The 25,510-nt window shown below is 39.3% G+C and overlaps 1 protein-coding gene across 1 annotated transcript in view; it reads left to right on the forward strand.

The window, feature by feature from the left end:
- Positions 1 to 25,510, forward strand: part of fstl4 (follistatin-like 4) — a 175,773-nt gene that overhangs the window by 90,548 nt on the left and 59,715 nt on the right. The window contains exon 4 of the mRNA XM_070917521.1: positions 22,276 to 22,466. Within this exon, the coding sequence (XP_070773622.1) occupies positions 22,276 to 22,466 (191 nt within the window). The remainder of the gene's footprint in view (positions 1 to 22,275; positions 22,467 to 25,510) is intronic.

Raw genomic sequence — 25,510 nt, forward strand, 5'->3', positions numbered from 1 at the left:
AAGCTGATAGAGCACTGGGACAATATTTGGAAAGCGTTATTCTGGATAGTCTGTGCTTTGTGTGTGTGCTTTTTGTGTGCGTGAGAGAGAGAGTGCTTGATTGTGTATGCATGTTTTCCAAAGGGCTGCTTCTATTTTCAAATGCTATGTGTGTCTGTGTGTGTGTGTGTGTTTCCCAGAGGGCTGCTGTATGCATTGGTGTGATTTGTGTTGCTGTTTGGTCAATAGCTCATGCTCGTGGAGAAGGTGCAGCTGTAGTTTCACATTCCCCTTCTTGGTGTCAATGTCACTACAATTCTCAGCTTTTATGAATACATATTTACAGTGTGATGTAATGACAAGATGTATATAAAGTTTAGATACAGTGTAAACGTTATTTAACCATGTTTGAGTGCTTTAGGCCAAATTTCCCAACAAAAAGTTTTCTCTGGATTTTTACATTAACTTTTCTTTTACTTTATTTATTATATTCAGGTTACTCACTTTTGAGAGTCTGGTTTCTAATGAGTTTCTAATAAGTCATGTCAAGTTTATTTGTGTAGTTGTATGTGTTATATGTTGTATGTTTCTGTATTTGTATTTGTGTAGTAAAGAGTTATCAATAAACTGAGGCTGATGAGATAAAATTACAAACGTTGTATGTTTGGGTACATGTATGCATCGTGTCCTGTGCGTATGCAATTTGAATCCCACACAAGAAAGGCGGACTCCGCCAGTAATATTGAAAACTACTATATAGGGAGGTTAGTATGTATATACATTGAATGGCTATTGCTGAAAAAATCCGGCTTTTAAATTATTACAAAAACAGGGTTAGTTTAATCTAACATTAATAACTTAAACACTGGTCATTTCATTTGCGGTTAACACCTGTAATCCATCAGGTTTTGCTGTCTTGTTTTTTATGGTGGTTGCTTCTCCATCTTCATGTTTTCAATGAACAATGGTTTTATGTTGGTGTTGGCGCAGCAGTTGACTCTCTGCATGAGAGTATTGCTTGAGGTCATTGTTCTGTAAACTCTTAACACTGGTTTCAATATTCAGTCCTTAAATTTCTTGAAAAATACATTTGAATGTCTGCCAAATGTTAGGCCTAGATTGTTTCCAGTTTTTAGAGTACAGTTTCCCTTGTTTGTTTGTTTGTTTGTGTCTGTGTTTTATTGTCGAGCTCCGTCCCTTTTTGTTTTTTGTTGGGTATTATTTATTCAGACGGTGGGGAAGTAGCAACAAGACAAAGCTGTGGGAAGATTAAATCTTAGGTCAGCAGGGAAACATGTTTTTCTAAGGAAAGGCCTCTTAACCATTCGACTCTCTCAGGGCATTACATCAGAAATGACTTGTTCAGATGGATATGTTTTTAAGGATACTGTCTTAATATTCCTCCCAGTTTCTTCCGCATCTCAACTCGGGGCTTTCAATGAAACAAGAACAGTGGTGGTGTTATAGGATAGCAGCTGGCTCTCCATACGATGAAAACAGAGTCTTGACTTTGATGTTCCCATCCTTTGTGTGGTTCAGGTGTGTGGAGGCGTGTGGAGGGGTGTTCACTATTATAACCATCTCGTCCTATTTCATTGCTTTTGTGCCTGTTTTGCCTGGGATCTGATCACATTGTTGTTAATGAAAATGGCTCACTTTTATGTTAGAGACATTTCTTTTAAAGTTGAGTATGCACTTATCTTCTTTCCAGCTTCACTTTCTCAGAGTATAGCCAATGTGACATTTGAAAGACTTTCATTATAATTACTGTTTGAGGAAAGTCATTATGCAGTGACAGGGTGCAGCAATAGTATTGGTTTAATGTTACTTTTAGAGTCATAATTCTTCTGGAGTGTGATATTTTAAAAGCGAAGCTACTTTGGCAAATTTATTCTTACTCATCTACTGTTGGCTGAATTCAAAGAAGGATGGCAGTTGTGACAAGTCAATTTTACTTTGTCCTTCTCAAAGTACATGTATTTCTTTGTCCTTTGTAACATTGGTTAGACTGACCTGTAACCGTAGCCCAGCATGAAGAACCAGTCTGCACAGTCTGCTGTAATGGCTGAAACAGAAAAGCTGAATCTTGGCGTAATTTGACTGTATTTTGAATTTGTTAGCAGGCATGTCATCTTAACTTTTAGTTTACCCTTAGTTCATGTTGTTTCAACCATTGTGCTGTGGGCCATTTCAACCATTGAGCTGTGGGATTGTTTCTTGTAGTTGGTTCAGATTGGACCAAAACCTGCAGTTTTCATTGACTCACTTTGGTGTCATCCAAGTTCAAATGACATTGTTTTCACCTGCCTAAATGAACCAGAAAAAAAAGGAGTAAACATTGTGGAGTTCAAATTGGCCCATAAAATGTGCCCTTCAAGTCAAGTTGGTAAAAGTAAATAGCCTTGCTTGCTAATGGTTATTGGAAATGCATTACCACCCTCTAATTTTAGTTCTGTCACCACTGGCAGCTTAGCCTCCCCATCAGTACAAAGGCCTGCTGTCACACCACCCGGTCCCCAACGGTGAAATGACCTTCCAACTCCAGTAAAACTGCAGAGTCACACCCCATCATTCGCTGCAGAACTGAACGGTTTTCATAAAGCAGCTCATATCACCAACGACAAGCTTCATCATATCCTCTTTCCCCTTCAAAGTCTTAATTGCTCCTAATAAATATATTTCTTTCCTTACCACTTTTTTGCTTATTCATTAGTTCATCATTCTGTGGTCACGGGAGTAAAGAGAATTTACTAAGGCTCACATTTTCTTATTAATGGTTGTTTGTAATTTGGTGAACAAGTAATAGACAATTTTCTGCTGTTGTTTTCACTGTAAGCTGCACTAATTAGAAATCTTGTCCTAATATGTAAAATTTAAAAATGGAAAAACCCCAAAATAAGATGAAAGCGACATGAAACTCTTGTTAAAACAAAGCAGAGTACCTACAAAATAAAATAATAAAGCAGTGTTGCTTTTCAATTTTTCACCTAAGTAATTCATAATCTCTCGGTTTCTGGAAGTTAATTCCCCAGAATCAATTATGACTGTGACCATGAGCGGCCACTGATTGTCTTTACAGACGTCTGTTTAAGAAAAGCAGTAACCCGTCAGAGAAATTATACCAAAGTGTTTCATGTTGGTGTCAGGACACTCTCATTATCACTGCCGTCTTCTTAGAGTTACCGTTATCTGTACGTTCCTCCTGGGCCAAAAGGTGCCCCCATTCCTTTAATAGCTGACAATCTTGAGCCTGAATTGTGCACGGAAAATGAGCTTGAAAGCACCATTTGATGACATTTAGTATTAATGTTTCCTTGGAAGGCGTTAGATGTGCGATTCTCGGACAGATCAATCTGCATATATTCATGGCAATTATATGGTAATTTAAGAGGGAAGCCTTGCATTCATGAATACTTCTCATCAATCACAATGCCACATTTAAAATTCAGATTATTGCACTGTAGAAGAACATGTGATGCAGATGGCCTACTTTCAAAGTGCATGGCTGTCCGCACAAGCATGGGTTAAACTGGTGAAGTCGTTGGACTTATACAGAGTTTATTCAAATAAATACACAGTTGCAAAACACTTGTGCTGCTTGTTCTATCTTTCCTGTTACGATTAAGGACTTAATATTTAACGTAAGACGTGTCTGAAGTGTCCAGTTGTGTATCCCTAAAATTATGACTAGGCCAATTTCCTCAAAAGCTGACTGACATAATTTCGACAAGTTTTAATTTAATTTTCTTTGGAGAGTAGGTGCCATTTCACATCATTTTCTTTACCCCTTTGATGAGGGAAATAAAGAAGAAAAAGCAATAAAATGTCATCACAAATAAAGAAACAAGCACTTAATTGAAGGAAGAGGAACAGTCCTTTTTTCACATTTACTTTAAAATGACCTACCATTTAGCAACCTTGCATTGAGAAGATCATTTTAGTTTGTATTTTGTCATTAGTTAAGACTTAAGTGTCAAATCATTTTGTGTAAATATGAAGGTAGAGGTTGCTATAGGAGCAGTTCACTTTTTTTCCTGTGGATTGAAGAAATATGCCAATGCTGCCAAACGTCAATGAACACAACACCATACCTGAAAACGTCAGTCTGAAGCCAGGCTGAGAGAAGATAGGTATTTTAACATCCACTGCCCAAAACCTTCTACAGATGATGTCTCAGTCTCAGTCAGTGTCCTTCAAACTGATCTGTTAGAGAGGTATCACTGTAAGCCGAGTGATATTTCAGGCCTCCAAAGTCACACTGTTGTTTTTCGAGTGCAGAACACAGACGGCCACTAAACATGATGCTGGACCCAAACAATTAACCCAAGATTGATGTCAGTTTCCCCAACAAAGTGGGATTGAAACTGTTTACCTGGGCTGTAAATTAGATCTTGGGCATGACAACTGGCAGCATTTAGAATGGATCAGCAGGTGCCCAGACATCTGTGTGATTCCCTTAAGGGTTAGAGCAGTGTGTGTGTGTGTGTGTGTGTGTGTCTGCATGCATGGTGCGCATGCATACAAATTTGCATGTGCGTCTGTGTGTGTGTGCTTGTGTAGAGTGATGTGTACGTGAGTGACTTGCATTATTTACAAGAAGCCACTGAGAATGGTTCTGCCAGCAGCCTCGTTACTAAAGCACACTGATGGAATTTGGGGAAGGAATAGCAGAGGGAGGGAGGGAGGAAGGAGTCAAGGAGGGAGGTGCAGGAAGGAAAGCAGCAGGAGAGAACCACACAGAGAAACAATGAAAAAGTAAAACTGTGTCTCATCCTGATTAAATTATGAAGTGGCTGCAGTAGTAGCAGCAGCAGTCGCAGGCATATGCCCAATCATGGACGAGCACTGCAGCACTCTGAGGAGAAAGAAATCACACTCGCTTTAGCGATGGAAATTAGAGGTGGGAGGGAGACGGATAAATAGAGAGATGCTGTGAAAGGAATTTGTTTGTGTTTTCATAGGTCTGATTTCTACCATCTTCAGTCTCTCATCTGTTAAAGTGGCACTCCATCACAAGCAAACAAACAAAAGCTGATTTATTATCTATCTCATCTCACACGCGTCCTGAAACCTGTAAACACTGTTGCACATTTCCATTTTGACTGCACGTTTATTAAAGTTCAGTTTTATTTTGTTTTATTTTGTCCTCTATTGCTGTTGTTGAAGGACACATTTACTTTTTGTGGTGGTAATTGAATTTCGGTATAGTTTAAAAGAGTGTGTACCTGTTGTATTAATCCGAGGGGTCCTGAATAATGCATCCGATAGATTGTCTTACTTTTTAGTCGAACATCTAACATCCAAATTAGTATCTCAGAAATTGATGTTGAGGGATAATAGGCACGCAGAAGGGAGGGAGGGTGCACTGTTAATGTAATGTCTGCGTCTTTAATAGCTCACATCTGTGAACTTTGTGGCCTTTTGAACATGGACAATTTTTCTTTTTAACCTTTATTTATCATTACGCTCCCCCTCTGGAAGTTCTCGGAACAATCTCAGTCGAATCCACTGAACAGCTCCTGTGGAACAGGTGGGGGGTTAAGCGTTTTACACAAGGACACCTTGACAGCGATGGTTGAGGAAAGAGGGGAGTATTACTCATTATGTCCTGCAACCAGCCATATTTTTCCAGCTCTGTCTAGGGAATTTAAACTGGGAAACCTTCTCATCACAATCTTGTTTCTCATTCGGTGTCCTGTCCAGATTTCCCCAGCCAAGCTGAGGATTCACAGCAGCCTTATTTCTATAAACCAAATTCTTCTGCTACTTTGATCAATGTTCAGTCAGTCATGTTTATAAAAACCAAGGTGATGTTCAGGCTGAATCTCTCTTAACTCCACTTTGCTAATGCTGCTGATCATCACAGCAGCACTTCATTGGCCCCCACCTGTAACACATATTAATGTGACATGTGTCTCCCTCTGGTTATTGGGAGAGAGCTGTAATTCTTGTGAGGTGCTGAAAATAGCAACAGGTGTTTAAAGGTCCGGTCATTGATCCTGTTGTAAACAAACTGTCCTTGCTGGTGTGTTCAAGGACACTATGAAACCAGATACTTACTGCAGAAGACCAACTATGTTGTACTTTTGCTTGCAGCAGCATTACTAGACAATGATCATGTAAAAAAAATAAATAATGCAACAAAATGAGAGTCTCTGCAAGTTGACCGCACCATACTGTACTGCAATGAACTGAAACCAATAGCTGCCTGGAAGGGAGGAAATCAATCTAAAAACCAATGACATACTAAAAAATAGTTAGGTTTTAATGTCCGTAAACTTGGCAGTGTGGAGACAATGGAAAGGTTGTTTGATTCAATAATAATAGATTCAAGGAAAAGTACACTGAAGAGCATTTGGTGCAGTTTCTTGTAGGTGTCAATGATACATCAATGTTGGGCTAGCTGGTTGATGCAGGATGTTGCCAGAAAAATAAAGGAGATGATAGTGGAGTGAGTTCAGTCAACTTCCAAACTCTGCTACGAATCAGGTTCAACCAGTACGAGCTTTTGAAGGATAGACAGATCGAAGCTGCCAATATTTTATAGAGCACAATTTTCTCCAATTATTTTCTTCTTGTTAGGTCAGACAAGCATATAAGCTATCATGGGACACTAAAACTCTCCGTGCAAACCCAGAATAAAGCAATTCTAGGGGCAGGTTATACTGCAGCTTTTACAGACTGCTACCCTAAAAGCAGTTTAGAAATGACCTGTGATAGGGGTGGCCAACAACACAGACAGGCTGACGTGCAGGCCTTACCCTGCCACAGTTGTAATCCCCGAACATCAGCCCCATCTGTTTTCTAAGGAGCTTTTGTCTGCCCACTTTATATAAAACAAAGCTGTTTTCTTTTTTCCTGTTGGACAGATACAGAAAGCCCCTTTTAACTGATAACCTGATATGGTTATTTCTAGCTTTAAATGGCATCAAACTCAGTTTTGCTAAAATGTTATACAGCACAGTTTACAATGAATGAATGATGAATGAATGAATTGCTACAACATTGTTGCATTGAACTTTCCAGATACTTGTTATCTTGAAATATTTCCTTCATGCAGTACCATAACACTGTCTTCTTTTTTGTGTTTGTGGAGCTCGCCGCTTTCAATCTCTGTCATCTCAGCCACGATGGCTCTCTCTGCTCCTCCTAGCAACCAGCTCTCGTATTAATTTCAAGCAAAACGCTGCAGGAAATACAATCAAATGCATCACTTCCTGTGGCAGATGATTATTCCTGAGAGAGGGCTCGGAAACAAATGCAAAACGTGTGATGGCTGGGTGGAGGCTGAATAACTGTTGCGTCACAGGGTAATGGAGATTAGCAATGATAACATGTTGTAGCTGCACTTCTCCCTCACGCTCCAGAGACAATGGTGGAGAATATCATGTTTATTGACATGAAAATGGTACAGACAGTTATTTCAAAGGTTTAGCTTGTGCATTAGTCTCATGTGGTCACCTATTGGTGGACTCTGTCCTGATCTAACCTTCCGTGTTCGGAAACACCTGTTTCCTGGCATTGTCAATATTACCTCCTCTTGATCTCAGTCCTGGCAGCGTGTCTGTGTGTGTGTTGGACATATGTGTCTGTCATTTCTAATGAGATTAGACTACAGTACATCTTCTACAGTGTTTTTACTGCGCTTCCCTTTAGCTACCGCTGTTAGCAAATCCACTCATTTAGTCGGACGAGAGGCTTCTCTGCAGGAAGCTAAATTGATATGCAACTAAATTACACATTTGACTTCACATCTCGTGTAAAATATGGTTCAAGTGTACTGCCAATTAGGTTTCAGCTGCTGTCAGCAAGATTTTTTTCTGATCTTAGGAAATAAGATTTTCTCACTTTGTTGAACTCAACAACTTTTTCTCACTTCCTCATCTGCCCCATCTAACAAGTCTTTTACTCTCATCTTAAAATATTAAGTCTGTCCAACTGTGAACTTCACTTCTTCTTTGATTTATCTAGCATAGTAAAATACCTGACACTCATCTGCTAAGGCACTTTAAATCTTATGGAAGAAAATGAAAGAGTTTTCCAAACCTCACACAACCTTCATGTTATTAAACAAAGCTTGAATTATGTCTTTATAGTATCATTGAGTTCATCAGTTCATTCAACTGAGTGCATGAACAAATTAATTACATTTCTTTTGAGCAAGAAAATCATAAATACTAAGCAGAGATAAGTAGACTTTTAATTTTCATTGACACCTGCAACTAAAGCTTTTCTGATTAAGACGCTAATTTGATTAGAGCTGCTGAGAACACCCAAATATCTGCAGTGAGTGTTGGATTAGCATAATCTATAAATGTCTGTCTGTGTAGGAAACTGTGGAAATTAGATCAAATTTGGATCAGTGCTTTAATGTAATTTTGGGTACTTAATTAAAGCGATATCAAGATGGATGCTGCTGAGAAAGGAAAGCTGACACGGACCTTAAATTTGCATTAATTAGAAGGGAAACAAAATACAGCAACATTTTTCTGTATTTCTTAGGAAATAATGGCCCTGTAGAAGTGTATATACAAGACAAATTGACTGACAGAAATCCCCACTATGATGAATATGTGTGATGTGATGATTCAGTAAACTAATACATTTAACTTGAAATTTCTTGCTTTCCAAAAGTGCAGAGCTTCAAAATGGCCTAATACTTGTCTTATTGAGGCTTTGGAACAGATCTTTATTGATATGTACTTCTGTTTTCCAACCCCAAGAGATGATGGCAGTTAATCCACTGTTTGGGATAGTAATTGCTCTGGTTTTCCTTCTTCATTATTCATTAATTGCTCCCTGTCGATTAATTATTCCAGATGATGAAAAAGCTCCAGAGACACAAGAGTTTGCTGTAAACGCACATCATGCCTCTGTATACGGACACCAAAGCAGCTCCCCAAAACAAAGACGGCTCCCTGCTGCTGCAGTTTGAGCTACTGTAAGCCACTAACCATTTTTAATGAGACCTCTTTTCGTAGTTTCTCTCTGCCTGTAGTCATACTGTAGGTTCAGAGAGAGTTGAATTTATGGTATAATTACTCTTATGTGTCTGGTGGTATAATATCCCAAATGAAACACTGAAATAACTGTTCCTGAATCCTGCACACAGTGGTAGAGGGGGTACTCAGATTCTTTACTCACGGATGAATACCACGATGTAAGAAAAGGCCCTACGTTCAAAGTTTTATTTAAGAAAAAGTGAAGAGTAAATCCAGAAATCCAGAGTACTCATCGTGAAGAGGTGTTTAGTGGTAGTATTTTAATGCTTTCATATCAGTTGAAAAAAGAAAAGAAGGAAAGAGGGAAGGATAAGAGAGGCGAAGGAAAGAAATCAGGAAGAAAGAGGCATAAGAAAAAGGAAGGATAAAGAAATGATGGAAGGACAGAAGGAAATGCAAAGTGAAGGAAGACTTAAAGTGAAAAAGTAACACAAAAGTGCGACTAATGATCATTTTCATTATAAATCAACCTATCAATAATCGTTTTGATTAAATGTTTAGTCGATTTATGTCAGAAAACAGTAAATTGTCCATTGTCCCCGAGTTAAAGGTGACATCTTCATATTTGTTTTGTCTGACCAACAGTCTGAAACCCGAACTAATGGTAGTTTCATAATCAGCGTACAGACATGAGAGTGGTATTAATCTTAACTAACTGCCTTGACAATGTACTCATCAGCTGTTTGAGAATCATAGTACTCTAACATAGCCTGCAATGAAGACAGACTGCACAAATTATGTACAAATGTCAAATCACAAGAGTCTCAATATGACTGAATTTTTCTCTTTAACATTGACATTGTTCGAGAGAAATTGAGCTTATCCACCATAACTCATGGGGCGTTGGTAATTAAAGAAAGTACAGTGATGAACTGTGTTTCCCTAATGCTCTCAAATTAGTCACTGCTGCAAGCAGGAGTACTCCAGGGTACGCTGTGTTACACTATACTGTACTGTACATGTGACCGACTGGCCTAAATCTGCTCCACTGCTTCCCCTTATTTGAATATACTCTGCCAGTTAATTCCCCTGTTTCATTCTCTCTTTAGTTCAAGGAAATGTACCTGAACACGCAAAGTGAATTCACATGCGAAACATGGATTCTGAAAAGAACTCGTGGCTTCGAAACTGTCATTGTTCCTCAAACAGATGTGTTTTTTTCTAATCAGTGTGAAAAGCAAAATCCTGCATATAGATTACATTTTCAATGTCTGTAACTGTAAGCAGTGAACATGAAAACCTATATTATGAACAAAGTTTAACCCGCTCTCTCGTTCTGTCTGTCACTTTCTGTCTCAAATATCTTATTATGTATTCTGTGAAGTGTAACAGAAAAAAGAAAACACTACATCACTGGACTGGAGTAGAAATGTATTTGAGAATTGCATGGCAAGACATGCCACGAAATAAACACATCGGGGTTCAGAGACAGCTCGTCTTGGATTTGCGTGTGGTGAGTGACAGTCTTTGGCATGAGGGGAGGGATATGGAGGCTTGGCCTGGGATCCTGAGGGGCCAGAAAGCCAATGGGTTTTTAAATAGCTGTAGAAATATGTCATCCCAGTTGACAAGCTGCCGACTGAAGGACTGGCTCCCACTGTTATGAAATTGTTATGTTGTATGAATTCATGAAGAGCACAGTTAGGAAACGTAGAGAAAAAAAGAAGAAAGTAATATCTCAACTAGACTGAAAGTCACCAATTCTTTTTTTAGAAGCAATTCTCTGAAGGGACACAGAGTTGAAATGGGGTGCATGTTTTTTAACTGCCCAGCCCCAATGATAAATTCACCTGTTCTACGTTTGCACTGTGGCCATTTCTATAAATAGTCTGGAGGCAGAAAGGTCTGAATAACTCATAGTCCATCCAGGTCACCTCATTATTAATGGTAAACTACAACTTTGACAAAACACGCTTCTTGTATTTTCTTTTTTCGTTTGGTTTGATGGCTTCCCCCAACGGTGGCAGACGTGTGTGACCCAGATAGCTTCACATTAATGAACTGAGGCGGCGACATGCCAACAGGAAAGCCATATCAACAGAAGTCAGGCAGGGAATTCAGAAATACACGTGTTATTTGTTTGTGTTTTGTTAATTTCCCCCTTCATTAGTTCTGTTTTCTGGTTAATGGCCTGCTCTGCTACTATTTCTACCTGCTGGCAGAGAGAAGGACTCCAGTTGTAAACCTCTAATGAATCAATATCAGTCCAGCTGCCAGTGCACCTTGGGGCATACAATTTGGTATGCAGTGCAGTCAAATGCACTGTGACTTCTCATGGATTGATTTATTGTTTGATTTATTTAAAATATGAAATAAAAATAGGGCATGGCACACAATATGGTCAGAACAATAAGTTATCAAGCATAAAATAATTTGATTTGTGATTTTGAAAATCTAAAATGAATCATCTCGACCAATGTTCCAATGGCCATTGTAAAATACTGCGATATGTTTTGCTACAGCTCCACTTGCCCCAACCAAAGGACAGCTTGGTGCTTTGTATAGGAAGTGATACTTTCATCACAACAGAGCCTCCATTAGTTTATCATTTCTTCCATGTATTCCAACAAAAGAAGAAAAACTAGATGTTCCACTGACACAAGAGAAGGTTTTTTTTACACAGGCAAACCATATTTGATCTTTTTCAATATTTAAGCAAGGCAACAATCTTTCCCTAACCTTAACCAAGTGCTTTGAGTTCCTAAACATTAATCATAAAAAAGTTTTAAAAAAATCCCTCTTTAGTTGACAGGAGAGCAGATATTGTAGGAAAACAAATTAAATACATCGACAGAGAATGTTTGGCAGATGTGTTCAGTTTAAACATTTTGCTTGTTTAGTTTAACTAATGAAAACGTAATCTGGGATGTGTTTTAGGAGACAGGGTTGTTGAAGCAGACCTGCTTTAGAGGCAAAAATAACATATGTGGTTAATTAAAGTGGTTGAGCCAAAACAACAACAGTTTCCTATGAAAATGTACACTCGATAAAGAACATTCTGATAACATATCAAACAATAAAAATGCAATTCACCAATATATTCATAAATACCTTCATTTTGCAACAAAGCTGAACAATGTCTAACCAACACCATTTGCTTCTCAACTGGAGGTGCAATCAGCTGTCCCCAATGACCAAGTAATGAATTTAAAGAATGAAAAGAGGGAACAAAATATCTTAACCTTTGTGTACCAACAAGCAAATGGCTGTACTGTAATTATTTGGAGGGAAACAAATGACCACATTATCAACTGATTGCATTGTCTCTCATTAGCTCAGGAGGAAACGTACTCATTATAACTGAGGGCTGTCATCAAAGTTGAAATGAGCTCCCTGTGTTTGCTTCATCTGATGGCAATGAAAACACCATTGCTATTGCATGATAGTGACTCAAATAATGCCGACCACTTTATCTTGCCTCTTGGGAAAACATTGGAGACGAAATAAATGTCCCTTTTATGCAGTGGGTTTTATGCATGGAATGATTGCTAATACAGTGAAAATGTGTTAATTCAATTAAAACTGAAGAAAAGTCACATACTTCCTGTGTGCAGCAAATATACTGTTAGAAATATTTGATAGCATTATTCAATTCCCATTTTACGCAGTACATACATATACTCTTGTTTATATCTCGCTCCTTGTTGTTTTTACTTGTAACCACACTGCCCTCCTTGCACAGCATCTTTTGTCACCCCAGTCTTAACCCAAGCACTACAACACGTAGGTCTAAAGTTGTCTTTGTTTGTACGTTCTGTCGTTACAACTCTATGTTCTGTCTTGTTCACTTATATGTTGTCATGTTACACTAATAAATAAAAAGCTATGATGAAACCGGTTGATAAGATATATTTGTTTTTGGATCAAAATGTGTACTTACATGTGTAGTTATTCAGAACTCATGTTTAAATAAACTGTAAATTAAAAAAGTTTTAAGCAACAAAAAGTGTTAAGTGGTCCTCGCTCTGACAAAGACACCTCTTAGAAAAAAACAAAACAAGTCTGGTAAACTATAAGTATCAGTTGATGTGTAGTTGGGTGTTGAAGCTGCTACATTTATGTGGGGGAAGAAAGCATCTCCTGTCAAAAGAGAAACCCACGCAGAATACTTCAGCCTTTGCCGCTGACGCATCGTTGTGACTTACATGTATAGAGAAAAAAATAAAGAATGAAAGACGAAGAATCAGACAAAGACAAGAGATAAAAGGGATGAAGCATTTTTCTTTTTGATGGGGAAGAAAGAATAAAAGTCGTGTTCTCAGCGTACATTCCTGTCTTCCTCTTGTTCCCTTTTTGTAGTTTTTCAAGTGTCAGTATTCTACAGCATTGATCTCCATGTATATATGTGGGGGAGAAAATGACTTACACCTGCCAACTACCAGATCATACTCAGTGAATCTGCGAGGATTGTCATCTAAAGAGTGTCTGCTTTATACTTGCTGCAACTTCTAAGATTTGTGTGAGAGTGCAAGATTTCCTGCATTTCATCTGCACTTACTGTACTTTATATGATGCATCAGTATCTCTCAACTGCCGTACAAAATGTGTCATTTCATGAATTGTCTAGGAAATGTTTTGATATCTTGATTTTGATGACTACATTTTGTAATGACGTCAAGTTAGCAGCAGTTAGCAGTTGCTTGCTATATCATCTGCTCGTGGCAGAGCCAAGAAGCCATGACTTGTGTTAAATTGGTCTCATTTGCAAGTACTTGAAGACGGGGTACTGAGTATGATGTAAAGATTGGAGCTGACTGTAAAGAACAAATGTGTTCCCAGAATCCTTAACCTTCATCCTTGTTGATTAGCATACCATTCAAGTATATATGTGTGTTATCCACGGCTGGATTACCAACTGGGGATAAGCGGACAACTGCCCCTGAGGTGCCAGACCATGAGGTGTAGAAATTCATGAAGTTCACTGAATGTCAATTGCTTTTGGTAATTTAATTAATTGCATATTTGTCAGGGAATTTGCATCACTTAAGTACAATATCAACTACAACTACTTTAATTATTAGCTCATTAGTCATGTAGAGCGACCCTTTGTCGAAATCTAGTTTTTTCATTTTTGTTTATGTTGTACTCACATATATTCTGCGCATTAATAAATATAAGACAGTTGTGATTAAACAAATTACTACAAATTAGATATTATTCAAGCATAGTATTGGAGTTCTGGTTGCACTGGACTTGAGGTGACAGGGTATAAACACATTGCACAGAGGACAAATTAAATATTCAGAGGACTTAAATCCAACTTAAGGAGCAATTTAACACGCCCTGAAAACGCCCTTTCTTTGCTGACCTCCAGTGGTTTAACTTCTCACCTTGCTGCAGTGATGTACAGGACCCTGTGACATCACTATTTGGTGTGGTCAGATGTGAAACTGACTTGAAATTTTCATGTATGGAGGACATAGACAGAAATATAATATTTACACTTCCTCCCCTAAAACCAACGCCTGCCCATAAAATGAAAAGTAGTACAGTACAGGAGAAACCCCCCACCTTGAGTTACTTAAAACCATCCATTATTTCTGTGACTCTGAAACTTTCCCCGCAAGGTCACTGCGGAGTTTGGGCCGGCTAATGTTGGATGTTAGTCCAGTCCTCTGTCGTCAGTGGGGTTCAGTTCGGCCACATACAGCCCAGGGCGGCCGTCTCCTCCAGTCCCCACATCCAGGCAATTTAAAAGCTGTATACTCGTGGGATCATCGGGCAGCAGCTTGCAGGCCTCAGCAAGGGCTGTGAAAGGTCTTGAGATTACTGTAACTTACGCTGCAGGTGTAGAGGAGAGAGGAGGATGGATGCTAAAAATGTAATCAACGCCTGAGCTTGTTCCCAGTCTCAATCTATTGGCTGGAGCGGGGGCTTGGTAATTATTTTCTTTCGCTAAATCCGCCTCACCAGGGCTGAGTGTGCAAGTGCAACTGTATTTATATTCTGTCTGTGGCGTTGAGGATTTGATTGTGCTCTGTGTTGTTGTGGTCGACCCTGTATTGAACAAATTCTGTTCTTTTTCATTTGCTTCATGGGTCCTACAGGTCATGATATAGTTCAACACTATGAAAGCCTCCATTAGTCAGAACTCTGCTGCGATTACAGCCAAAACCGGAGGAGGCGATTTGACTGCGCTGCAATTTGTGAGAAACCAGATATTGTGTTATTGAGCATGAAAAATGTAGAGCAGAAATTAATAAATTGCATTGACTGTGGTTATGATATAGTGCATTCCTGCAGGAAATAGCGTGCAAAATATATAGGGAGAATCAAGCTAATTGGATGGGACTGAATATAAAAAAAGAGGAATTTAGAGGAAATGTGTTTTATTTTAGTCTTTTCCATGAGGAGGGTCTAAGGTCTGTACAGATTCTCCTGCTGTACAGATTGTAAAGCCCCTTCTAGCAAGGACTTCTAGCATTGTCTCCACCCACATCACCAAAATCTCTTCTCTCTCACGTGATATGTTGTTACAAAACTCTGTTCAATACACCAGACTTCTGTGAGTCCATGTAACATAAATTTGTTCATTGATAAATATACATTTTTATGCAGTTTTAAGGAGAACAAATCATGATGTAGACCCTTAGACTTAAAGCGCCTCACCCAGATGTTTTATAATGGTTTTGAGAGATCAATCAACTTTTTTGACAGGCCGTGGCAGAAAGAAATATCCTCCCACACACATGACTGCCCTCACTGTTGGCACACACAACGAGGTGTGTGTTCTCCAATCTTAATAGAGGCAAAGAACCACCCGATGTGAGGAGACTAACATAGTTATTGAAGGTAAAGTGTATTGCTGATGTTTCAATCCTAATGATTCAGCTGTTGGCTGCCTGCTGCTTTGAAACTAGCGCTCTCAGCTATTTCTGCCTCTGCCTCTTTCGCCTCCCTTTAGATGCCACTGTCAACAATATGCAACACCCAATATGAAGCCTTATTTATGAGCTCCAACATACGAGTTGAAACCAGTAATAAAGAATTTCTGTGTGTAGTGTGTGCATGCATATTTCTATTGAAATAATCATTGAAATTCTTCGGAACAGTTACAACTCACTTGACACATACTGCCAATACTGCCTCCATGCAGTGCACTTTACACCAATTAAGTGACTAATTAGAACTGATTAAGAACAAAAACAAAAAAGTCTTACAACCTTATTTTCAGGCAACCTTTTAAAAAAAACAGCTGTACCTGCTGAGTAAATCAGCTGTTAAATCAACAGTGTGATGACGAACCATTAACGCTCAAAGGAAAAACAAAAATGTGGGGGCTCAGCAGGCTTTTTCATAACACTAATTGTCAAAAGAACAGCAGTAACAACAACAATAACAGTAATACTAGTCATTTTAGTAATAGCGAGTAGTTGGTTCAGAGTGGAACTTCATCTAAAGAAGGCAACGGGGCAGTCGCTGGAGCCCGTGTAGCTACTAAACTCTGCGTGTCCCTGTAAGTTATACTCTTCCTCAGACTGATGGGATTCTCTGTGAGAGTGAGTAAGAGTGAAAGAGAGTCGGATCCAGAGAGAGAGCGAGGAAGAGATATGGGGCTGATGTGTATAGTGCTGATGTGCAGTTTGAGAAGCCCGTCCTAGACGATAGGCTTGCAGACAGACAGACAGACAGACAGGCAGGCGAGGAGTGAATGCTACTGTACTATTTCTCCTTCACTGCTTTGCCAATAACTTTGGTGTTGCAATGGGTTTCTCATTTAGTCAGTGCCAAGCTGCACAGACTCTGATAAGACTTCCCGAGCTCACACTGATCCACTCTGCTGAATGTATGGTGAGGCAAACTGGCCGACAGCTTGCCTGTACTCAGGAAATCTAGAGGCGTCATTTTAAATCAGTGGGAGTTATGTATTAGCTGAGGAATGTGGGAGTCACTTTAAACTGTGAATCATCATTTTTTGCTGCTTTTGATATGGGATTATTGCTCACACTATCAATAACAAGTTCCCAAGAACAGTCCCGTGTGGGATATTCATTTAGAAAGCAAGAATGTTGTTTTATCACTCTGACCATGATATTTCATTCATAGTCAGCTGAGACTGCTCACAGCTGATCCTGTCCATTGACTCCTCCAATCACATTCAAACAGTCAGTGAGGTCTTCATAACTTGACAGCTCATACTCGCACTGATCATTCATGCTGCTGCTGCTGCTGCTGCTGTTCCCTCCGCCTCCTAAATGTGAGGTTTTTATTGCACTTTATTACTGGGATTCATCTGGAATGCAACTAAGAATAAATTCATTTAATTTAAAGTTACAGTCCTCCAGGTTTTATTATTTCAAATCCAATTTTTGATACCATTTATGGTTGTCATTTTTTCTGCAATAGCCATTGCATGTATTTATGTTCAGTAATTAGCTTTCTATATAGTAGGGTTCATTGTCACTGGCGGAGTCCGCCTTTCTTGAACTAGATTTATATAATCTGCACATTCACAATGGATTCAAAGGAAACAATGTATGTACATGCTTCAGCAGTACAATTTTTAATTTCATCTCATTTACAGAAGCCTTTCTGTTTAGGTCTTCTACAGTCAGAGATGTATTAATTTACTGAGATGTATTACTTTTAACCGAACATTTCCTACAGCTGCTGCTTAAAAACATTCAGCCAATGAACCAAGAGGTGGATTTTATTGTGAAGCAGCAACAGGAAATGCAATGTCAGAGGTTAAGGTAATTTTGAAATACAAAAGAAATACTCAGATTGTTTGTTGTGCCCAACCAAAAGTCTGAAATCCAAAGATATTACATTTACAGTGTTACATTAAGGAGTAAAGGAGCAAATCCTTGCACTTGAGGAGTTTGAATTGGCAAAATGTTTGACAGTTTTGCTTTATAAATCACTTTAACAGTAAATTAATCATCAAAATTGTTGTAGATTCAGGTCAACTAATTGTTTCTGAATTCACCCATTTCCTGCAAATATTGGAAGGTAATGTAATTTTATAAATTGTTAAACTGGACAGAAGTATTTTCGAGTGTCCAGTGACTTGTCTTTCACACTCGTCATACAAACTGTAAAATGCTGTAAGATGCTGAAAACATAAAAAAAAAAAAAGTATGTGAAAAATATTGAAATGGAGAAAGTTAAAGTTTTAAGTGTTTTCAGTCACAGCAGTCACAGAAATAATGCTGGATAGACTATGAAGCTCACAGTAAGCCGATTTAAACAGCTGCCAACAGCGATTATGCAATGTGGGGCTCTCCTGTGACTTGTGTCACCCTTCCAAGATTGGCTCAGCTCTCTTAGACCTTGCTGCCCTCAGGAGCAAAGAGTGTCCATCATATTCATAATTATCTGGAAGGGAGGTTCATCACAGCGGCATATTAGCAGCACACAGACGGCATGGCAGTAAATAATCCCATCATTTCCGCCAGAGGAGGTCAGGCAGACATAAATTTAACACAGAGCACTTTTACATCCTGGAGGGCATTGTAGGGAGGTTTCATCATCTGAAGGATTGATGCCTTGGATTCCCCTCCCCTCCCTCCGTCTTTTAGCCAGAGCCAAGAACTCGTCCAATAAGTACAGGAGAAAGTTTTAGCTTTTTTGATTTATACACATTTGAATTGCAGTGGATGTATGACTGCTTTGTACCGTTTGAATTTCTCCAATGGATTTCTGAACAAATTGTTCTTGGGAGCAACACTTGACAGCAGACCAGCGACAAATCAGTTTTGATGCCTTACTAGCATCGGGTCGTGCTCTGCTGCTAAGGTGCTGCCTATTTGTCAGGTCAGACCTGGTTGATTTCCAGTGAGGAAAAACGTTTCACACCATGTTTGAATGCATTGAAATAAACAGCATACACTGTTTTTTACTCAAGTTTAAAAGGCTCATCACTTTTAGTTTTTATAGATTAGAACAAAAAAAATTAGCTTCAATCAATTTAAACTGTTATTCACCCAGATTTATTGTTTTGTTTTATTTCCTGCTCAGCAAACAAGATCTTCTTGCAATGCATTGCACAGCTATGAAAATGCTTCTGGTAGAAAAATGTGGAGGAAATGTAAATTAATTACTGGTTATCCCACAAAGTAATTAATTAACAAAATAAAAAAAAGGTTTAACTGGTTTTTATGTTCCTAACTCTGTAAAGCACTTAGTGCTTCTTGCTTGAAAAGTTCTTTATGGATAAATGATTATATTATTAAATTAAACTGCAAATTTAGTTTTAAAATAAGACTTTTACACAGATTTGTGGGTGACTTCCACACAAACTCAGCCATGTTATTTGTTGTTCATCTGCATCACAGCGTTACCTCTCCCCACAGCATTTGGAAAGTTACTGATTTTTTGTTTCTGTAGAATTTATACAATGTAAAATAAAGTCACACTGACATACTTCACATTCGCACACATCCCCACCACATTTTTTGTTTCATGTCGGGGGGGTTTTTTATACCTCGGAGAGATTTCACCCCTTTAAATGTCCATGACTTTTTGTCCTCTCATGCAATCCATTCCCTTTAGCATGACAGGGACTTTCCTCTCTGGTTCTTCCTCCCTCTGTTTGTTTTCCCCTGCCTGACATTTATAAAGTGTGAGCTCGGAGGATGCTCTGAGCAGTGGAGAGGAGCTCCGTCTCCGGGACATTGGGCGTCCATGGTGCGAGCAGCCTCGGATCACTCACTTAAGCAGCTAACATTTCAAACGGGCAATAAAGGGAGTCCTAGTCCCTCTAGAACAATAAAACAGTGTTAGAGTCAGGGGTGGATGCACTGTAATACAGACAGATATTTCTCTGCCACTGCTGCAGCTGCTGCACTCAGCAGAATGAAAGAGACCGAATCAAAGGACATTCAATCCAGCTAAGAAAGAGAGCCGGATTCACTGTAACATCCCGGTGTAACATTCACTTTCACACCATGGCTAAAGAATGGAAGGTGTACCTGGAGAGGTCATTAGGGCACTGAAGTAATTCATGACCTCAATCAACCTCTGTCAGTGTAGCAACATTGGCGGAAGATGTCTCCTCTTACACAAGTCTTTAAACTGCCTTTAAAGAATCCATTTCTTTCACATGTAAAACAGTAGAATTTCCTTTCATATTATTTTTCCCTCTGTATAGACTCTTGTGGGGGCAGGGTAAGTCTGAGCAAAGACAGGATTGTTCTCTCCACATATGACAAGATGTAAATCCGCGTTTGGGTATTAATTTGTTTCTGTCCTTCCAGAGCAGGCACAGGGATGACAGCTAGGTGATGATCCCTCATGTCTGATCCATCTCACGCCTCATTCCCCTCGCAGGAATAACATTGAACAGGGATTTAGCCAAGACCTTGACTTAACTGCCTGCTTGTAGAGAAGAGTGCACACTGGCTTTGTTGTGTGGGTGCATAAGCCTTCTTGTTGTAATAAGTTGAAGGGTCGCCCGTGTGGAGACATGTTTACCACCAAGCACAACATTCCAACACTATGACGGATGTACTTGATTACCCAATCCGAGTACTACAAATTTAACCTAAAGCTCACGGAGCTCCAGTCTCATAATTTCATATATGCTGTCACCCGCTCCTGTGTGCTATTCATCAAAGCAGGGATGGCGCAGATTTTTTCTTTTGACCCTCTATGAACCAATGGACAGCTGTTGTAAACCAGAGCACCAAATATGTATTAATCCACAGCTCATAATAGTCCCAAATAAACTCATTATTTACCTGTTTGAGTGATGTGTCCTTAAAAACTACAGTGCCCAACTGTAGCCTGTATTATATATTCTACTACAAACGGTTTATGTTTTTAGTAGTAACCCATTGGATCGGGGCAAAGTGTCGCAGACATTAGGGAAGTCAGAAAATATTGAGTGACACCCATTGTAAGGCGCATTAAAGCTGTTCTGGCGGCTTGTGGTGGCCCAACACCTTAATATTCTTTCTGTTGGTATTTCTTTTAATTTGTCACTCCACCACCAATCCCTTTTTTCTGTGCCGTTTTTATTTATTCATGTCAGGTCAAGCACTTGAGATGAATGGAGAGTCTGTGTTCTTAGAGGTTGTTGAGGACTTAATCATGGGTCACCCTGAGTTTTTCTTTGAGATGAGGAGGTGTTTTGCACGCCAGGAACCCCTTTGTTTGTGTGTGTGTGTGTGTGTGTGTGTGTGTGTGTGTGTGTGTGTGTGTGTGTACATATGCATAACCATGAAAAGATGTGCATCTTTAATGTGCACTTTAACATAAAGTATCACAGCAGGGGATATTGTCTTTCTGCTGTAGCCTTTCTGCTGAACCCTTATTGACTTCGCTGCAGTGACAGTTGTGCGAACAACTGTAGATTTGCTTTGGCAGCACTCCCCACTGAGTGGAGTTTGGAACCAAAAGGAGATGATGGGACTAAACTTCTAGAGTCTTCCTTTTAGGTCCATCATGTCCCCTCATTTTGTTAGCTTTGATAGTTATAGAGTTGTCGGAGGAGATTAGGCAATGAGATCCATTCCCATGTACTCTCACAGGGGGGCTCCTGCTCTGCAGTGTTCGGGCAGGGACATCAACTAATGATTTATTCATATGAGAGAGGTTTTTTTTCATATTTTGTTCTCTCATCATCTTGCTTCTGACTTGCACGTAGGCCTTGTTCCCTCCCGCCTTCCTGTCAGCATCTCTCATGCTGTCACCAGGCTTAGGTGATACTAAAGCAAACACGGACGTAAGGGAAAAGAAAAGGAAAACCTTCTTCTCCCTCTCTGTGTCTGCCGCTTATTTGCTTGCTCTCCATTTGTATCAAGCCCCTCACAGCATGGGACAGACGTGTTTTGCATAATTATTGATTACAAGTGTGAAGAGAAAAAAAAATGGAGAGTGCTGACCGTGATTAATTTGTGGTCTCTCATCTCCTCAGCACATCCTCATCAGGCAGAGCCTTGCAGAGAATCAGAAGCTAGACCCCCAGACTAGTTTGAAACATGAGCTCTAATCCCGTAGCAAAGGAGGACAAGAAGCATGAGAGGGGCTAAATGAGGATGTTTACCTTTTGTTTGCATGTGGATTCAAGGATTACGTGTAATTAATTAGACCCCCTGCACCGAAAAGCTGTCAGACAAATTATGCAAACAAAAAACTAACATTTTTCAAATGAGTAAACACTCAAGCACACACACATGCATACACAAATACACACAGTATCTATCCCTCTTGCCCTCTTTTCCTCTCCTCCCTCTATAAAACACACAAACACATTAAATCCAATTTACAGCTACAATCCAAAGGCTTTGGCTTGTATAACTGAGGTTAATCAAATGCCTTTTCTTCCATATCTGTGTGTTTGCTCTTGTAGGAAATGCATGCACCATGTCGGAGTACAACAGGCTGAAGAGCATGCTGCTGGATATGCAACCTAAAGCGCTGAAGACTGGAGAGCAGAGCCAGCAGAGGGACATGGAAGAGAAGAGGGCACTGGTGGACACCATGTTCAAATACCTGGATGTGGACGAGGACGGTCGGCTGGTCAGTGATGAGCTGGAAAAGGTGGGTATCAACTCTGAGATGGCCTGAATAATAAGATGGATGTAGGGGTGGACAGATGAATGGTTAAGACTGATAAAAACAATGAAGAAATTTGAACATGTGGTTTCAACACCACTTGCACAACCTTTACTGGGAGGTATATTCCAGGTACATCCCTCCCAGTAAAGGTTGTGCAAGTGGTGTTGAATTGTGGGATGCGTTTGCTGTGTACCATCCATGTTTGGAACACTTTTTCTGAACTTAAGAGCATTTATTACCTTAGTTTGATGATGTGAGAGTGTGGCATCACCTCATCCAAGACATTTGCAGGATTGGGGTAATTATTATTTGAACTATTTTTGGCCACCATGAAAAAAAAAAAAAAAAAAAGCTGTATTTCTTGGAATAAAGAGAAATCTTCCTTGTTTTAATGAGATCCTTAACACTTAAAATGTGAGCCTAATGTGAGCCTCACATTAGCTGACAATCGATGAGATTTCTTTCTTCTTTGTGTGTGCGTCTCCCCACCAGAGTTATTACTGAGTGAGTGACATGTGGCTGGAACATTTAATCATCTTGTTTAACAATGAAAAATGTTTACAGAGGCTATCTTCCCACCGGGGTTTGATGGGAAACAGTGGGCGAACTGTGTAGAAAGGATTGGCATTGACATTTGCAGGGTGAGGAAATGAAATTATTGTGGACATCATCTGGTATCAGGAAATGGGCATCAGAGATGGGTGTTAATTAGACTCCTCCCAACCAATGCTATGATCTCAGTGACTTCTGCCAGAATGCAGTGAGCCATGTTAGTCACTGCTGACTGCAGACTGCAAACGGAAGAGTAAATCGTAATGTCTAACATTTTAAATGTGCTGTAGCTCTTTTCTTATTATGTGGCAATTGAAAGAGAGCGGCTGTATGAGGCCATGGAAAAACAAGTTTATTAGAAGGTGAAAATTAATAAATGCAACTAAATATAGTCGAAAAATGCCACAGTAATTAATCTCTTGTCATCTCACTGCGGTTGTAAATGACAACACTCTTTGTCCCCTTTTTAAATTAAAAATATTGAGTGATTTTTGGCCTAGTTCTAGTGGCAGAAATAAATAATAAAATCCCTTTCTGGCAGAGCTGCACTGAAAGATCCAACAAAAGATTTTGATCAATCACAGCTGGCAATTACTAATGCTGACATGTTGCCAGGAAATCTTTAGATAAGACATTCTTATCCTGTAGGAATTCATCAATTCAGTTTCACAGAGATAATGCTTTTCAGGATCAAAAAAATCCAAAGATGAATTCCAGTCATCCATCCAAACTGTCTCCCGTTTGGGATCTATCTTTTGTCACAGATGGTCTTAGAGGCTAAAGTCCTGTACTTTGGGTTTGAAATATTTTATTCCAATGCCCAAGGACAGATCAGTCCGTGTCAATGAACACATGGCTGCAGTTTGCTGTAGGCAGGAACATGAGAAAAAAGTTTGTCACATCCCCTAATCTGCCATGTCACATGTGCAGCTCCACATAGAATCAATTGGAGGAGATGAACAAGCACGGGGGCTATATTTTTAGGCTTGGAAATCATATCTGAAGGAATTAAACATGAAACTTACAGAACCTCATAATAGTTTTGTGAGCATTTTGGCCTAAAAACACACTTTATGTTAAAAAAAAAAACTTGGCAGAAAACAATCAAACTGTCTTAAAATGAAAGAATATTAATAAGCAAATTAAAACAGCTTCGAACTGTGGCATCACTAGACGTACAAGGTAGCATCACAGTCTCATTGTAGCTCAGATTATTAATGAGTCACCAGAGGTCTAGTTTGATCTATCTGTGCATCTTGATACACCTGCCTTGCTCACTTTTGGTGAGTAAAATATTGACTTGCTGTCTGCCTCCAAGGCTCTTCATTGACTCAACTGCTAACTCAGAAATGCTTTCTTCCTGAGATTCCAGCTTTGTTCAGGTGGGAGGGAAAAAATGAGGAAATAGTTTAAACAATCACTGAATGCATGAATTAATCAATGAATAAACCTAAAACTAAACCAGTATGCCTGGCTGATTAAAACATCAGTGTGCTCTTAAACTAAAACAGGTACTAATTTAATAAATAATAAACACTCAGTCTCCTGTCAGTTTTTGTTGCACTTGTTAGGGCGGGGCAATTTACATTCTTATCATTAACATTTTTAGTTACCAGAGTTTAGTGACACCATGTAATTCCCTACATAGTTCCCCCGCCTTTCCCCAATCAGAGGTCTAATTAGTCAGAGTAATTGAAAACGCCTGAGTGCATGCGTCTTTATAACCAAGCTAAATGTGGTTGGAAAAATTAAGGTTTAGCTAGCACATATAACTATATACTATATTACAATGTGTAGTTTGGACATTATTCACCTTGAAAAAGTTATATCTAACAGACATCGAACACGTTTTCCTAAAAATGTAATAAGTTTGATTGAGAATCACCATAAATGTATGGGCACTAAATAAAATGTCTAGCTGTAGCGTTCTGCTCCATAAGGACTCAAACACCAAATTCAGCTTTCAGCACAAGCAAGCTTTTGACAAAGATTGACTTGCATTGAATGCTTTTATTAGTTACTGCTATGTTTTGTACAGAAACAACAGCTTTAACATAATACAGTGCAACTGGAGTTATTGAGCACTGTTTATCTCCTTAAAACTGCTTAACATCACCTATTCAAAGATGGTTCCCCTGAGAAAGACGCCTCGCTAAAGTGGAAGAGAGGGCTCGTAAATTACAAAACAATGAAGGAGAGAGTGGTGCGTCTTCCCAGGGGAACATCTTTGAATGAACTCAGGTGCAGTATGCACAAGCGTAAGCAGTAAGAGTAGAGATATTCCTAAAATGGAAAGCAATCAGGAGCAGCACTTACATGACGGATTACATATTTAACCCACCCCTTTTAAACAGAATGAAATGAGAACTCTCAGAATGAGTCCGTTTCCGTGACTCCAGTGTTTATGTACATGAGGCGTTTTCCTTCTGATGGAATTCTTATTCTAATTATTGGAGGAATGAAAAGCTCATTCT

Source organism: Enoplosus armatus, chromosome 13 (assembly GCF_043641665.1).
Source record: "Enoplosus armatus isolate fEnoArm2 chromosome 13, fEnoArm2.hap1, whole genome shotgun sequence".
NCBI lineage: Eukaryota > Metazoa > Chordata > Actinopteri > Centrarchiformes > Enoplosidae > Enoplosus > Enoplosus armatus.